We start from the raw sequence: 18,092 nt of genomic DNA, 5'->3' as shown, positions 1-18,092 counted from the left end.
ATATTGCTTTAACTTCTTTGAGTGGCATTTACAAGCTGATATTATGAACATGAACGGGGTTTTTTATGGATAGACCGTGATCTGATCAAGGCCAATGAAGATAAAGCGGCCCCTACACTTTGTCCATCTAGCTTCATAACCATTATCTTTTATGACAACAACTATTAGCAATATCATCACACTGTACATCAGCTTTCATAATTGTATAAATTCTATTATTACCCACGTGGTCAACGTATGGGTAGTTGCATACTAATCTCGTACGTCACACGAGTGTCGTATCGCGTTGACCTGTGTCGTAACGACTTGGCCTGAGATTCTAACGATTTGATTGGATAACCGATGACCTCTCAATTAGGTCACATTCTGACGTAACTATTTTTTTATTCATAACAAACACGTGAATTCATTCATTCTACAACTTAAATGCATTGTGGGAATGTAAACATTGGAAACCAAGAAACGAGGTGCTACGGAGTAGTTTACTGTAGGAGGCTGTACGAGGCGATGAAAACTGACATGCATCGTGACGTCGCTTACTAAGGCAGTGACGTCATTACAGTGTGACGTCATGCAAATATTGTACTACGGTACAAAAAAACTCTTCCGCAACCTCTTTATGAAACCGGTTTCGGTTTGAAACCAAAAACATAACAAAAATACGCTATTTTGTCAATGTAATGCATGTAAGACGTGGGAAATAAATAAAATACCACACTCGGTCTCATTACATACGAATTATACGAAACTCGTGACCTATGGACACTCGTTTCGTATAATTCGTATGTAATGAGACCTCGTGTAGTATTCTCTATATACCCTTTATGTTTATATTCTACTTGTTCATAGTGTTGGGTTCTACTTGGTCGAGGCCCGTGAAGATCCGGGGTAGAATTGGTCTTCAGCAACCCACGCTTGCCACAAAAGGCGACTATGCTTGTAAGAGGCGACTAACGGGATTGGGTGGTTAGGCTCGCTGACTTGGTTGACACATGTCATCGGTTCCGAATTGCGCAGATCGATGCTCATGCTGTTGATCACTGGATTGTCTGGTCCAGACTCGATTATTTACAGGCCGCCGCCATATAGCTGGAATATTGCTGAGTGCGGCGTAAAACTAAAATCACTCACTCACTCTACTTGGTCGATAACGGTGTTAGCATCTACACCGAAACGTCACATCTATTGCAATAAAGATGTTGTCTATGTAATAAAAGATCGTTCCTGTGCTTGGTTTGTATAGCTGGCGAATATACTGAACGATAGATATGATGGAAATAATCCTGTTATCGTACTCTCGTTTTGAACCAGATTGACTAATTCCTGCCAAAAAGTGGAGATATTATTTGGCAAACGCCGTATTACCCAATATTACGTCATATGGATATGACGTCATAATTATGTGTCGTCATAAAGGGTCCCACAACAGTTTGGGCTACCAACGTGCGTGCATTCTTTTTCGTTCAGCCGCTTGCATTCCAGCTAAATTATGGTGACCTTTAGTTGTTGAGTTTTGGTCTGACAAACCAGTGGTCGATATCATGAGCAAAGAACCACATACGGGCTTAACCACAGTCTGCCGGGGCATATTCTAACCTGACTAATCACTGACAGCGTGCATGCGGGCGTGCGTGTGTGTGCTGCTGTTTTATAGTGCTAGACCACTGAGAGACCATGAGACCCTATTAATGTCGTGTATAGGGCAAGGAAACATCAAGTACCATCGTTGAATGTCTTTTGGTATGACGCGGGCGGGAATCGAACCACAGACCGTCCGATCTGCAAGCTGACGCGCTCTGCACTAGAACTGGGTATTTTTTTTATTAATATTGAAGTACGGGTTGTAATAACAGAATCTACAAATAATTCCTCGTTACTAAAGATGTACAAATATTTGAATGTTATCCAATTCATCTATCCAACGATCGCCTTCCCCACGAATGGGACTCCTTCAGTTGGCGTTAGGTGAGGGCCCCTGTTGCAGTTATCTCCCTTGCAACAGAAGGAGCACGTGATCGCATAGCCTGACACCTGGTGGTCAATACCAAGACAACGAGGCTGGGCTCGGGTGGCGGAGTAACTCTGCTGGCACTGTGTTAGTGAGGCACATCTGGAAGTTGATAGATATACAGATAAATTTGTTTTAGTCACACTATTAAAAGGCCTGTGACAGGTATGTGATTTTAGCTAAGGTTCGGCACGAGGGTCCAGTCGTCACGAGCAGAGTTGCGTCCCTTGGACACGCAACAAACCTATGATCGTGGCTTCGAATCCGGTCCACCGAGATTGTGTTTCTAGATATACCGACGCCATACCCGTACTCGTTTGTTTCAACTACACTGTAAAGATCTGCATCACTGGGTCCTTTACCTGATGTCATGTAAACTACCGGGCAAAAGAGAGTTATCACTTCGAACATCTCTGGGATCATTTGAATTGAATGTCATTGAACATGTGTGAGTGAGTTTGGTTTTACGCCGCTTTCAATACTATTTCAGTGTAGATTGCCTCTAATTCCTCCAAGCCTTCCTGACCACATGAAGCCACAAAAATATGTTCTCAAATACTACACCTCCTTCACATGGCGAAAAACGGCGGCTTACTATACAGAGTTTTCTCCCTTGCTTTAGTCACGTTAGGCTTTCCTTACCCATTGATCAAATAAATTATTTATATTTTAGGAACAGATGAATTACAATGTTTGATGTTTTGTACCCTTTGATGATGTCTCGGTTGCCGTTGCTGTGGTCGGTAACTTCGGAGATGCAGTAGGTGTTGTTGCCGACACAGTTGGAGCTCACGGGAGACGTGTAGCAGCTGAGATCAGTGCAGTGGTAACACACGACTGTAATAGGTAAGGCATTAGTGTTCGTATTCGAGAAGGGGAGATAATCTGTGTTGTGTATCGAGAAGGGGAGATAATCTGTGATGGGTGACATGGAATGTCTGTCTATTAGTCCAGTTCACTGTGGTAGTAGGTTAAGTATCAAGTTTGAATTACCCTTCCTCTGTCAGCCTGTCAGCCTGTCAGTCCGTGTGTCTGTCCGTCTGTGGGTGTTTATGAATGTCTGTGGCTTTGCCGACCGTGTCTGTCAAAATATGTCTGTTCCTTTTCTCTGTGTCTGTCACTCGGGATTTTCTGGACGAGGATTTAATATTTGGTAATTTTAGTTGTATGCTGTAACAGAACATTTAGACATCAAAGAAAAACAAAAACAATAAGGTTCATGATGACAAGGTCTCCTCCCAAATGATGGTGTCCAGTGAGTAGACCAGTAGGCCTGACTGAGCTCCTTTCAAAAGTGTAGGCGTAAGTCACTGCAGGCAATGTTAGACCTAACCGTAAAAACATAGAATGGCCATTGTTTAAGATCACCGGGCCAAGCTCACTCCTGTGCTTTACAATTCTAATTCATGGGAACTAACCAAACACAAACGCAAACACACAGAGAAAGACACACAGAGAAAGACACACAGACAAATAAACTGACCTGGTTTTGGAGTGGTCGTGGCTGCTTTAATTGTAGTTGCCGCAGCTCGTGCGTGAACATCCACACTGACATCCGGTGATTTCAGGGCGGTGAAATACACCAACAGCACACCTGTAAATAGGAAATACCGAGCATTAGTTCTGCGTTTCACAAAGTCAAAACACAAGAAATGGGCTTCACACATTGTACCCAACCGTCTTGCCCGCAGCCTCTAGATTCAAGGATCTGCGAAGTCGTAAAATTATATCCCGGATGTTTTTTGTATGTACTTAAATATATTTATGTCCCAGTTCGTTTTGAGAAATCGTAGAGTCCAACATGTCACATTAGCTCGGACTAGACTAGTCCATTAGATATAGAATATTAGTGAGCGACATCATTGATAATGTTATCTGCTGTTTCTCAGACAAACTCTCGTAGAATCTCGTTTGACCAGGAAACTTGGCTTAGATGTAACATAGAACAAGTTGGTCAAGGCATTCCCACACCACCCTGAAAGACCGGGTTCTGCTGTGATATTCCTGAAACACTGCTAAAAGGGGCCTATATCGATGCTTATCGCTCATACACTCACTCACTCACTCTGGCCTGCACAAATCCAACAAGGAGACATGAGTGAGTGAGTGAGTTTAGTGTTACGCCGCTTTTAGCGATATTCCAGCAATATTACCAGAAATGGGCTTCACACATTATACCCATATGAGGAATCGAACCCGGGTCTTCGACGTGACGAGCGAACGCTTCAACCACTAGGCCACCCCACCGCCCGAGGAGACATGAGGTGTTGCCATGTGTTCATGTCCGGCACCGCTTCTGGGAGACAAGCATGAGGTGAAAGGGACTTTATCTTACCGATAATCCCAACGGTGAGGTAACTTGGAGGCAACAGGGATCTTGCCTTAAACACATTCCTAATAGGGAGACAAGTTTGAGGTACCAAGGACATCATCGTAACCACATTTACAGTGGGGAGACAAGTTTGAGGTACAAAGGACATCATCGTTACCACATTTACAATGGGGACACAAGTTTGAGGTGCCAAGGACATCATCGTAACTGCATTTACAATGGGGACACAAGTTTGCGGTACCGAGGACATCATCGTAACCACATTTACAAAGGGGAGACAAGTTTGAGGTACCAAGGACATCATCGTTACCACATTTACAATGGAGAGACAAGTTTGAGGTATCAAGGACATCATCGTTACCACATTTACAATGGAGAGACAAGTTTGAGGTACCAAGGACATCATCGTTACCACATTTACAATGGAGAGACAAGTTTGAGGTACCAAGGACATCATCGTTACCACATTTACAATGGGGAGACAAGTTTGAGGTACCAAGGACATCATCGTAACCACATTTACAAAGGGGAGACAAGTTTGAGGTACCAAGGAGATCATCGTAACCACATTTACAATGGAGAGACAAGTTTCAGGTACCAAGGACATCATCGTAACCACATTTACAAAGGTGAGACAAGTTTGAGGTATCACGTACATCATCGTTACCACATTTACAGTGGAGAGACAAGTATGAGGTACCAAGGACATCATCGTAACCACATTTACAGTGGAGAGACAAGTATGAGGTATCAAGGAGATCATCGTAACCACATTTACAATGGAGAGACAAGTTTGAGGGACCAAGGAGATCATCGTAACCACATTTACAATGGGGAGACAAGTTTTAGGTACCAAGGAGATCATTGTAACCACATTTACAAAGGGGAGACAAGTTTGAGGTACCAAGGACATCATCGCTACCACATTTACAATGGAGAGACAAGTTTGAGGTACCAAGGACATCATCGTAACCACATTTACAAAGGGGAGACAAGTTTGCGGTACCAAGGACATCATCGTTACCACATTTACAATGGAGAGACAAGTTTGAGGTATCAAGTACATCATCGTTACCACATTTACAATGGAGAGACAAGTTTGAGGTACCAAGGAGATCATCGTAACCACATTTACAATGGAGAGACAAGTTTGAGGTACCAAGGACATCATCGTAACCACATTTACAGTGGAGAGACAAGTATGAGGTACCAAGGACATCATCGTAACCACATTTACAGTGGAGAGACAAGTATGAGGTATCAAGGAGATCATCGTAACCACATTTACAATGGAGAGACAAGTTTGAGGGACCAAGGAGATCATCGTAACCACATTTACAATGGGGAGACAAGTTTTAGGTACCAAGGAGATCATTGTAACCACATTTACAAAGGGGAGACAAGTTTGAGGTACCAAGGACATCATCGCTACCACATTTACAATGGAGAGACAAGTTTGAGGTACCAAGGACATCATCGTAACCACATTTACAAAGGGGAGACAAGTTTGCGGTACCAAGGACATCATCGTTACCACATTTACAATGGAGAGACAAGTTTCAGGTATCAAGTACATCATCGTTACCACATTTACAATGGAGAGACAAGTTTGAGGTACCAAGGAGATCATCGTAACCACATTTACAATGGAGAGACAAGTTTGAGGTACCAAGGACATCATCGTAACCACATTTACAATGGGGAGACAAGTTTCAGGTATCAAGTACATCATCGTTACCACATTTACAAAGGGGAGACAAGTTTGAGGTACCAAGGACATCATCGTAACCACATTTACAATGGAGAGACAAGTATGAGGTATCAAGGACATCGTCGTAACTACATTTACAATGGGGAGACAAGTTTCAGGTATCAAGTACATCATCGTTACCACATTTACAATGGAGAGACAAGTTTCAGGTATCAAGTACATCATCGTAACCACATTTACAATGGAGAGACAAGTATGAGGTATCAAGGACATCGTCGTAACCACATTTATAATGGGGAGACAAGTTTGAGGTACCAAGGACATCATCGTAACCACATTTACAGTGGAGAGACAAGTTTCAGGTATCAAGTACATCATCGTTACCACATTTACAAAGGGGAGACAAGTTTGAGGTACCAAGGACATCATCGTAACCACATTTACAATGGAGAGACAAGTATGAGGTATCAAGGACATCGTCGTAACTACATTTACAATGGGGAGACAAGTTTCAGGTATCAAGTACATCATCGTAACCACATTTACAATGGAGAGACAAGTTTAAGGTATCAAGTACATCATCGTAACCACATTTACAATGGAGAGACAAGTATGAGGTATCAAGGACATCGTCGTAACCACATTTACAATGGGGAGACAAGTTTGAGGTACCAAGGACATCATCGTAACCACATTCACAGTGGAGAGACAAGTTTGAGGTATCAAGTACATCATCGTTGCCACATTTACAATGGAGAGACAAGTTTCAGGTATCAAGTACATCATCGTTACCACATTTACAATGGAGAGACAAGTTTGAGGTACCAAGGACATCATCGTAACCACATTTACAAAGGTGAGACAAGTTTGAGGTACCAAGGACATCATCGTAACCACATTTACAGTGGAGAGACAAGTATGAGGTACCAAGGACATCATCGTAACCACATTTACAGTGGAGAGACAAGTATGAGGTATCAAGGAGATCATCGTAACCACATTTACAATGGAGAGACAAGTTTGAGGGACCAAGGAGATCATCGTAACCACATTTACAATGGGGAGACAAGTTTTAGGTACCAAGGAGATCATTGTAACCACATTTACAAAGGGAGACAAGTTTGAGGTACCAAGGACATCATCGCTACCACATTTACAATGGAGAGACAAGTTTGAGGTACCAAGGACATCATCGTAACCACATTTACAAAGGGGAGACAAGTTTGCGGTACCAAGGACATCATCGTTACCACATTTACAATGGAGAGACAAGTTTCAGGTATCAAGTACATCATCGTTACCACATTTACAATGGAGAGACAAGTTTGAGGTACCAAGGAGATCATCGTAACCACATTTACAATGGAGAGACAAGTTTGAGGTACCAAGGACATCATCGTAACCACATTTACAATGGGGAGACAAGTTTCAGGTATCAAGTACATCATCGTAACCACATTTACAATGGAGAGACAAGTTTGAGGTACCAAGGACATCATCGTAACCACATTTACAATGGAGAGACAAGTATGAGGTATCAAGGACATCGTCGTAACTACATTTACAATGGGGAGACAAGTTTCAGGTATCAAGTACATCATCGTTACCACATTTACAATGGAGAGACAAGTTTCAGGTATCAAGTACATCATCGTAACCACATTTACAATGGAGAGACAAGTATGAGGTATCAAGGACATCGTCGTAACCACATTTATAATGGGGAGACAAGTTTGAGGTACCAAGGACATCATCGTAACCACATTTACAGTGGAGAGACAAGTTTCAGGTATCAAGTACATCATCGTTACCACATTTACAAAGGGGAGACAAGTTTGAGGTACCAAGGACATCATCGTAACCACATTTACAATGGAGAGACAAGTATGAGGTATCAAGGACATCGTCGTAACTACATTTACAATGGGGAGACAAGTTTCAGGTATCAAGTACATCATCGTAACCACATTTACAATGGAGAGACAAGTTTCAGGTATCAAGTACATCATCGTTACCACATTTACAATGGAGAGACAAGTATGAGGTATCAAGGACATCGTCGTAACCACATTTACAATGGGGAGACAAGTTTGAGGTACCAAGGACATCATCGTAACCACATTCACAGTGGAGAGACAAGTTTGAGGTATCAAGTACATCATCGTTACCACATTTACAATGGAGAGACAAGTTTCAGGTATCAAGTACATCATCGTTACCACATTTACAATGGAGAGACAAGTTTGAGGTACCAAGGAGATCATCGTAACCACATTTACAATGGAGAGACAAGTTTGAGGTATCAAGTACATCATCGTAACCACATTTACAATGGAGAGACAAGTTTCAGGTATCAAGTACATCATCGTTACCACATTTACAATGGAGAGACAAGTTTGAGGTACCAAGGACATCATCGTAACCACATTTACAATGGAGAGACAAGTATGAGGTATCAAGGACATCGTCGTAACTACATTTACAATGGGGAGACAAGTTTCAGGTATCAAGGACATCATCGTAACCACATTTACAATGGAGAGACAAGTTTCAGGTATCAAGTACATCATCGTAACCACATTTAAATGGGGAGACAAGTTTCAGGTATCAAGTACATCATCGTAACCACATTTACAATGGGGAGACAAGTTTCAGGTATCAAGGACCTCATCGTAACCACATTTACAATGGGGAGACAAGTTTGAGGTACCAAGGACATCATCGCTACCACATTTACAATGGAGAGACAAGTTTGAGGTACCAAGGACATCATCGTTACCACATTTACAAAGGGGAGACAAGTTTGCGGTACCAAGGACATCATCGTTACCACATTTACAAAGGGGAGACAAGTTTCAGGTATCAAGTACATCATCGTTACCACATTTACAATGGAGAGACAAGTTTGAGGTACCAAGGAGATCATCGTAACCACATTTACAATGGAGAGACAAGTTTGAGGTACCAAGGACATCATCGTAACCACATTTACAGTGGAGAGACAAGTTTCAGGTATCAAGTACATCATCGTTACCACATTTACAAAGGGGAGACAAGTTTGAGGTACCAAGGACATCATCGTAACCACATTTACAATGGAGAGACAAGTATGAGGTATCAAGGACATCGTCGTAACTACATTTACAATGGGGAGACAAGTTTCAGGTATCAAGTACATCGTCGTAACCACATTTACAATTGAGAGACAAGTTTCAGGTATCAAGTTCATCATCGTAACCACATTTACAATGGAGAGACAAGTATGAGGTATCAAGGACATCGTCGTAACCACATTTACAATGGGGAGACAAGTTTGAGGTACCAAGGACATCATCGTTACCACATTTACAGTGGAGAGTCAAGTTTCAGGTATCAAGTACATCATCGTTACCACATTTACAAAGGGGAGACAAGTTTGAGGTACCAAGGACATCATCGTAACCACATTTACAATGGAGAGACAAGTATGAGGTATCAAGGACATCGTCGTAACCACATTTACAATGGAGAGACAAGTTTCAGGTATCAAGTACATCATCGTAACCACATTTACAATGGAGAGACAAGTATGAGGTATCAAGGACATCGTCGTAACCACATTTATAATGGGGAGACAAGTTTGAGGTACCAAGGACATCATCGTAACCACATTTACAGTGGAGAGACAAGTTTCAGGTATCAAGTACATCATCGTTACCACATTTACAAAGGGGAGACAAGTTTGAGGTACCAAGGACATCATCGTAACCACATTTACAATGGAGAGACAAGTATGAGGTATCAAGGACATCGTCGTAACTACATTTACAATGGGGAGACAAGTTTCAGGTATCAAGTACATCATCGTAACCACATTTACAATGGAGAGACAAGTTTCAGGTATCAAGTACATCATCGTTACCACATTTACAATGGAGAGACAAGTATGAGGTATCAAGGACATCGTCGTAACCACATTTACAATGGGGAGACAAGTTTGAGGTACCAAGGACATCATCGTAACCACATTCACAGTGGAGAGACAAGTTTGAGGTATCAAGTACATCATCGTTACCACATTTACAATGGAGAGACAAGTTTCAGGTATCAAGTACATCATCGTTACCACATTTACAATGGAGAGACAAGTTTGAGGTACCAAGGAGATCATCGTAACCACATTTACAATGGAGAGACAAGTTTGAGGTATCAAGTACATCATCGTAACCACATTTACAATGGAGAGACAAGTTTCAGGTATCAAGTACATCATCGTTACCACATTTACAATGGAGAGACAAGTTTGAGGTACCAAGGACATCATCGTAACCACATTTACAATGGAGAGACAAGTATGAGGTATCAAGGACATCGTCGTAACTACATTTACAATGGGGAGACAAGTTTCAGGTATCAAGGACATCATCGTAACCACATTTACAATGGAGAGACAAGTTTCAGGTATCAAGTACATCATCGTAACCACATTTAAATGGGGAGACAAGTTTCAGGTATCAAGTACATCATCGTAACCACATTTACAATGGGGAGACAAGTTTCAGGTATCAAGGACCTCATCGTAACCACATTTACAATGGGGAGACAAGTTTGAGGTACCAAGGACATCATCGCTACCACATTTACAATGGAGAGACAAGTTTGAGGTACCAAGGACATCATCGTTACCACATTTACAAAGGGGAGACAAGTTTGCGGTACCAAGGACATCATCGTTACCACATTTACAAAGGGGAGACAAGTTTCAGGTATCAAGTACATCATCGTTACCACATTTACAATGGAGAGACAAGTTTGAGGTACCAAGGAGATCATCGTAACCACATTTACAATGGAGAGACAAGTTTGAGGTACCAAGGACATCATCGTAACCACATTTACAGTGGAGAGACAAGTTTCAGGTATCAAGTACATCATCGTTACCACATTTACAAAGGGGAGACAAGTTTGAGGTACCAAGGACATCATCGTAACCACATTTACAATGGAGAGACAAGTATGAGGTATCAAGGACATCGTCGTAACTACATTTACAATGGGGAGACAAGTTTCAGGTATCAAGTACATCGTCGTAACCACATTTACAATTGAGAGACAAGTTTCAGGTATCAAGTTCATCATCGTAACCACATTTACAATGGAGAGACAAGTATGAGGTATCAAGGACATCGTCGTAACCACATTTACAATGGGGAGACAAGTTTGAGGTACCAAGGACATCATCGTTACCACATTTACAGTGGAGAGTCAAGTTTCAGGTATCAAGTACATCATCGTTACCACATTTACAAAGGGGAGACAAGTTTGAGGTACCAAGGACATCATCGTAACCACATTTACAATGGAGAGACAAGTATGAGGTATCAAGGACATCGTCGTAACCACATTTACAATGGGGAGACAAGTTTCAGGTATCAAGTACATCATCGTAACCACATTTCCAATGGAGAGACAAGTTTCAGGTATCAAGTACATCATCGTAACCACATTTACAATGGAGAGACAAGTTTGAGGTACCAAGGACATCATCGTAACCACATTTACAATGGGGAGACAAGTTTCAGGTATCAAGTACATCATCGTAACCACATTTACAATGGAGAGACAAGTTTCAGGTATCAAGTACATCATCGTAACCACATTTACAATGGAGAGACAAGTTTGAGGTACCAAGGACATCATCGTAACCACATTCACAGTGGAGAGACAAGTTTGAGGTATCAAGTACATCATCGTTACCACATTTACAAAGGGGAGACAAGTTTCAGGTATCAAGTACATCATCGTTACCACATTTACAATGGAGAGACAAGTTTGAGGTACCAAGGACATCATCGTAACCACATTTACAAAGGAGAGACAAGTATGAGGTATCAAGGACATCGTCGTAACTACATTTACAATGGGGAGACAAGTTTCAGGTATCAAGTACATCATCGTAACCACATTTACAATGGAGAGACAAGTTTCAGGTATCAAGTACATCATCGTAACCACATTTAAATGAGGAGACAAGTTTCAGGTATCAAGTACATCATCGTAACCACATTTACAATGGGGAGACAAGTTTCAGGTATCAAGGACCTCATCGTAACCACATTTACAATGGGGAGACAAGTTTCAGGTATCAAGGACCTCATCGTAACCACATTTACAATGGGGAGACAGGCTGATATCCCAATAGAGCGACAGGGAGGAGGTATAAGGGACATTGTCTTAGCCACATTCCCAATGGGGAGACAAGTTTGAGGTACCATGAATCTGGTATCTCAGGGAGACAAACGCGACCAACAATCCGAGCAGAACAACTACACGCACTGTATTGTATTGCCTCGTTCTGTTGAAGTCTTGATTAAATTCAACGGAGAATTTAGGGTGTTGGAAGTGTGTGGGCAGTGAATGGGGAATAGGGACGAGCACTGGGAGGCTGGTCAGTAAAGGGTTACTGAGATGACCTTTCAGCCTGGCTCTTATCAACTATTGTACCAATATTTCTGCAATCTGCTAGACCTCCATACACACAATAAAGAAGAAAACAAACACTTTTTGGGCGGTTAAGGTGGAGTTTAATAAGATTGGTAAACGGTTCGCTGAGGTGAAAAATATCGCACAGCCGAGGACCGACCTAAAATACTGTAAACACCACAGACGGCATAATCATGGCGTGTCCCGAAATAATAACAGCTATGAGTCATAAGCAAAGGGAACCGATAAAATATTGAGGTTGTTTATACAGAACAATGTGTCACGAGGCTGAGTAAGCAAAAAGGAACAAAATACATTAATACAAAAAAACAAAGGTAGGGAGGGAGGGTGATTACCAAAGCTAAAGAGATGATGGGGATAAAAGGCCACACAATATGGTAGAAGGGTGAGTGAGTGAGTGAGTGAGTGGGTGAGTGGATGAATGAGTGAGTGAGTGAGTGAGTGAGTTTAGTTTTACGCCGCACTCAGCAATATTCCAGCTATATGAGGCGGTCTGTAAATAATCGAGTCTGGACCAGACAATCCAGTGATCAACAGCATGAGCATCGATCTGCGCAATTGGGAGCCGATGACATGTGTCAACCAAACCAGCGAGCCTGACCACCCGATCCCGTTAGTCGCCTCTTACTACAAGCAACCCGGACCTTCACGGGTGTAGAAGGGGCGGAAAGGAGAGGACGCATGGGTGGTAGGAACAAAATAGGCAATTCCGGTTGTTATGCAAATTAGACATAATGACACATGATTCTGCCTTTAAACAAACACTCACCTGCCACACACAACGTCGACACAGCCAATACAATGAACGCAGTCTTCGACGCCATTTTGAAAACAGCTTATCCAGAAGTCTCATAGTCTCGCGAGAAGCGAATCATCACGTTTAACGTTTCTCTTGAAACGGTGCAGTTTTCATTGATAGTAATTTCCGTCGATTAGATGTAACTTATGGGTTGAGGTATCTGATAGTTTTACCATTTAAACATATGTTCACGGTGATTCTTATGTGACAAAAACTTAAGATAAAATCAGATGTGAAGTTCTGAAGAAGATACCAACTGTATTCTCCCACGACCTTATCAGTTCCCGCGTGCTGCCCTGAATCGGCGTACCATTATGCTTCGGGACAGCAATCAGATAAAAATAAACGCTAACTAAACCAAGAAGTTAAAAATAATATTTAGTTCACCCGTGAAGATTGGTCTTCAGCCACCCATGCTTGTCGTAAAAAGGGCTACTTGGGGCGCGGTGGGCGAGCTGGCTAAGGTGCCAGGCTAGTGATCCAGCGAGCTTGAGGTGTCGGGATCGAGCCCACCTGTGACCGGGTGTAAAAACCTTGGAGTCAACTTTGTGTGCAGACTCTTTCAGTGTTGTCACAACCCCTACTGCACAGTACACATCCCTGTGCACTTACAAGAACCCATGAATCCGTTGGTATATGACCAGATGGTGGCCCCATGAATACATGCAAACACCAAGTTGCGGGTACAGCAACGTGCAGTGAACTTGGACAAAGTACTGTGACTATGTGTCCCAGTCCACCCAGCTGTGAATGGGTACCTCGTTAGGATGAGAAGGCCACAATAACTCGGTGCGCCAAGTGGCTGCAAGAGTTGTATGCTCCCCAGGGAATTGAGACTGATAATACGATGTGCCGTTGAGATTGACATCCAATGATCGAGGGAAAAAATACCAGCGCCTTGAGCAAGCACCAGTTGCCTGGATATGTGCGCTATATAAATATCATATAATAATAATACTTGAGTCGGGCGGTCAGGGACTTGGCTGATGCATGTCATGGTATCCAAATTGTGTAGATCGATGCTCAAGATGTCCATCACATGATTGTCTGGTCCAGGCTCCCTTATTGACAGACCGTAATCATATAGCGTTTGTGTTCAATAGATATAAATAAGTGACTGATGTAACGGTTCTATCATTTTACTTTTCAGACATTGCGTGTCTAAATATTACAACATTATAGGGCAATCTCTCACTACGAAGATTCGAAAAACAACATAGCACTCTTGTTCAAATGATTTGTTACCAGAATTACAGCTGCTGACGCCCTTACAGCCTTTATGGGAGATGACATTTCAAAACAGTAAGGCACCACTGACAAAAGTGTGTCTGATTGAATTTCTTATTTTGATTAATGACTGGCCTTTGCGTGTGTTTGTGATAGATGTTGACGGTGGTGAAGGATTTGTGGGGAAGATTAAGCAAAGATTCCGTAAACTTCTATAAATGTATAGGACGCTTGATTCACAGGTTTATCGCAGGCCCCCGCTGCTGACAACATCTAAAGAACGAGGTTCAGTCATGCGGGAATCGAACCCACGTCTCCAGAGTGAATAGCCAACTACTGGGCCATCCTAGTGTCATTCCAGCTACATACTGCAAAAGGCACAGCTGTGGGTTTCACTAAGTGAGGATTCCAACCCGGGGGTGAAAACCCTTTAAGATACGTTACACCACTTTCAAAATAACCATTGAATATATAATAGTATCATCCAAAACTTGGTTCCACATGAGATATCGCATGTGTGAGATATAGAGAATCGCCTGATCTTTCGAAGTTCGTATTAATTATAAGGAATTGTGATTTCCTATGGCATTCTGACCGAGCGAAAGCGAGGTCAGATACCATAGGAAGGTCACGAGTTTCGTATAATTCGTATGTAATGAGACCGAGTGTGGTATTTCATTTATTACCCACGTCTTACATGCATTAAATTGACAAAAGAGTGTCGGTTTCATAAAGAGGTTGCGGAAGAGTTTTGTACTGTAGTACAATATTTGCATGACATCACACTGTAATGACGTCACTGCCTTGGTAACCGACGTCACGATGCATGTCAGTTGTCATCGCCTCGTACAGCCTCCTACAGTAAACTACTACGTAGCACCCCGTTTCTTGGTTTGCAGTTGCTTCATTCGGCTAACATCACTGGTGGAAACATTGCGTATATGTTTTTCGACAGATATAAAGTCTCAGTTCGACTGACAATTAAACAGCGACACGGCAACGTTCGCAATGTTTACATTCCCACAATGCATTTAAGTTGCAGAATGAATGAATTCACGTGTTTGTTATGAATGAAAAAATAGTTACGTCAGAATGTGACCTAATTGAGAGGTCATCGGTTATCCAATCAAATCGTTAGAATCTCAGGTCAAGTCGTTACGACACAGGTCAACGCGATACGACACTCGTGGGTAATAACATACGATATCTCCTTGGAGATATCCCCTTTGACAGTAGATTTTCTACAATGCCCTGACAATGCTATGACGTCATCAACTTGATAACATGACAATGTTATGCCGTCACTGCACTGCAAGATTAATGGTAGTATAGTGTTCAGAGAGGTACATTTTTCAATGAAAACTAATTTAGAATGATTTTTGATGATAAATAGAATATCGCCCTCGTGTCTACTAATATCAATTATATCAACACTCGTTGATAAAAGTAAAAATATCCTCGGCAATATTTGTAACTTTATCAACTCGTGTTGATAATTGATATCAGTAGACATTTGGGTCGAGATTCTCTATGTATCAGAATAACTGAACGAGTATGATGTATTTGATGTATTTTATTTCTATGACTTCAAACCAACATGTATTCTGATATTTATTGCTGTAATAATTATGTTGTTGCCTAAACCAATTACAGAGCTGATGATGTAGGCCATTTGAACGATCAGGTGTGTGACTATTGATGTATGCCTTAGTGTCATTTATTTGAAAGACACTGGGTGTTCAAAAAAGTCACGATGATACAGAGCACAACTACTGTTAGTGCACTCTGCAATGGCTGACTTCCGGATACATCTTTGACCATGTGACTGACATGTGACCACGTCCCATTGTGAGAACGAGGCTCGATGCTGAGGATCTCACACATTATCTGGTATAGGTTGACGTTGGAGAGCTTCTCTGACGTCACACCGGGGACAAAACCTGACAACGACACAAACATGATATAGTGATTATTTCTTTACCATTCAAGTAGCTATATAAAATTTGACTTTTTTAGATACAAATATATTTGGAAACAAATAATTTGTTCCATCCTGTTCCGGCATTATTGCGCTGTCCATGCAATTTTCACCGTTACTGTGCCTTTCAGACAGAGTCACGGGACATCTGGTGCAGAGTTACGACCCTTAGCCGAATCAGGATACGCTAACGTATGCATTCTACGACTGCTTTATGAAATAAATAATTACATAGTGTAATTGGACAGACACGTGCCTTGTTGGAAACACATTCGCCTGCAAAAAATAAACTTTTTGCGCTGAGTATTTTTCTTTTATTATAGTTTTACACTTATGTCTGTAGAACATGTCGCTCAAAGACTGACTGACTGAACCTACTTGGTCCAAATGCTGTGAATATTCCGCTCATGTTGGACTCCGCTGGATCAAACCCGTGTTCGCCAAGCATTGGTCCTGTGTCATAAGCGTAGTAACCAAAGTTGGGCTGAAGGGTGAAGAAACAAAACCAAAAGTAGGTTTAGTGTATAAATTTGTCAACAGATTCTTTGAAAACAAAAGACATTTGTCGTACATGAATTACATCGGTTCAGAGATGTACAAACTGGATTTTATCCGAGTCAGCGTTATAATATCCAAAACATTCATGTATGTAATTTAACAGTTATGTCGTCAGTGGTATCTGAAGTGATGAATTAACCTTGTCAGCATGGTTCGATAGTGACAAATTTAAATTTTGTTGTTAGTTCACTGAATATATAGACTAATACATCAACTGCCGACTTTTTATTGTATTTGTTACTAAATGTTCGTATTTGTGAAATGTGTGATATTGTGTGGTTTCTATTTGTTTGTCGTTTAACGAAACAATCAACAATATTCAAGCTATATGGTGGCGGTCTGTAAATAATCGAGTCTGGACCAGGTGAGGTGAGGTGAAATTGGGTTTAACATCGTGCTTGAGAATATTTCGCTCATATAACGACGTGCATGCGTGTGTATGTGTCTGTGTGGCTGCTTGTACTAGCCCAGACGTAAGCTGGTTTTATAGTGCTAGCCCACTGAGATACCATGCCGCAGTGAAGCATGAATACCCCATTCAGACACATTATACTGACTCCGGGCCGACCAGTCCTTGTTGTACCCATTAATGCCGAGCGCCAGGCAGGGACCAACAAGTGCCATATTTGAACGTCTTTTGGTATGACGCGGTCGGGGATCGAACCCGCGACCTTCCGCTCTCCGGGCGGACGCTCTAACCACTACACCACAGAGGCGGTCGAGTCTGGACCAGACAATATAGTTATCAACATCATGAGCATCGATCTACGCAACTGGGATACTGTGACATGCGTCACCCAAGTCAGCGAGCCTGACGACCCGACCCCGTTAGTCATCTCATACGACAAGCATGGGTTGCTGAAGGCCGATTCTGACCCGGATGTTCACGAGTGCCACATTGCGGATTCGCTGCAGACAGAACAAACATAGTTTGGCCAGGAGATTCCTACCGTATCAATATACCAGGGCATCTTTGCAGCCAGTAAGATTGGAGGG

The 18,092-nt window shown here is 42.0% G+C and overlaps 2 protein-coding genes across 2 annotated transcripts in view; both read right to left on the bottom strand.

The window, feature by feature from the left end:
* Window positions 1–1,797: 1,797 nt before the first annotated feature.
* LOC124260492 lies at window positions 1,798–13,536 on the bottom strand. The gene is made up of 4 exons (XM_046694822.1): window positions 13,304–13,536; window positions 3,492–3,602; window positions 2,716–2,845; window positions 1,798–2,110 (listed from the first exon to the last, which is right to left on the bottom strand). The coding sequence occupies exons 1-4, from the start codon at window positions 13,356–13,358 to the stop codon at window positions 1,915–1,917; spliced, it is 492 nt and encodes a 163-aa protein (XP_046550778.1). The 5' UTR covers window positions 13,359–13,536; the 3' UTR covers window positions 1,798–1,914.
* Window positions 13,537–15,861: 2,325 nt separating this feature from the next.
* The window catches only part of LOC124260480 (glycerophosphocholine cholinephosphodiesterase ENPP6-like), a 6,831-nt gene continuing 4,600 nt past the window's right edge, over window positions 15,862–18,092 (bottom strand). Inside the window, exons 5-7 of the mRNA XM_046694811.1 lie at window positions 16,917–17,022; window positions 16,360–16,500; window positions 15,862–15,869 (exon numbers count right to left, since the gene is read on the bottom strand). Of these exons, the coding sequence (XP_046550767.1) occupies window positions 15,862–15,869; window positions 16,360–16,500; window positions 16,917–17,022 (255 nt within the window). The remainder of the gene's footprint in view (window positions 15,870–16,359; window positions 16,501–16,916; window positions 17,023–18,092) is intronic.

This window comes from Haliotis rubra, unplaced genomic scaffold (assembly GCF_003918875.1).
Source record: "Haliotis rubra isolate DU_JTF1 unplaced genomic scaffold, ASM391887v1 Scf765, whole genome shotgun sequence".
Taxonomy (NCBI): Eukaryota; Metazoa; Mollusca; class Gastropoda; order Lepetellida; family Haliotidae; genus Haliotis; species Haliotis rubra.
This window is presented reverse-complemented; position numbering and strand designations above follow the sequence as displayed.

What these genes read in the sequence shown, in the direction of transcription:
- LOC124260492 (XM_046694822.1), bottom strand. Translation starts at nt 13,358, where the DNA reads ATGGCGTCGAAGACTGCGTTCATTGTATTGGCTGTGTCGACGTTGTGT. An exon ending in CACGACCACTCCAAAACCAG is followed by an intron (nt 2,846 to 3,491) that starts GTCAGTTTATTT and finishes TACCTATTACAG; the next exon opens with TCGTGTGTTACCACTGCACT. An exon ending in AACCGAGACATCATCAAAGG is followed by an intron (nt 2,111 to 2,715) that starts GTACAAAACATC and finishes ATCAACTTCCAG; the next exon opens with ATGTGCCTCACTAACACAGT.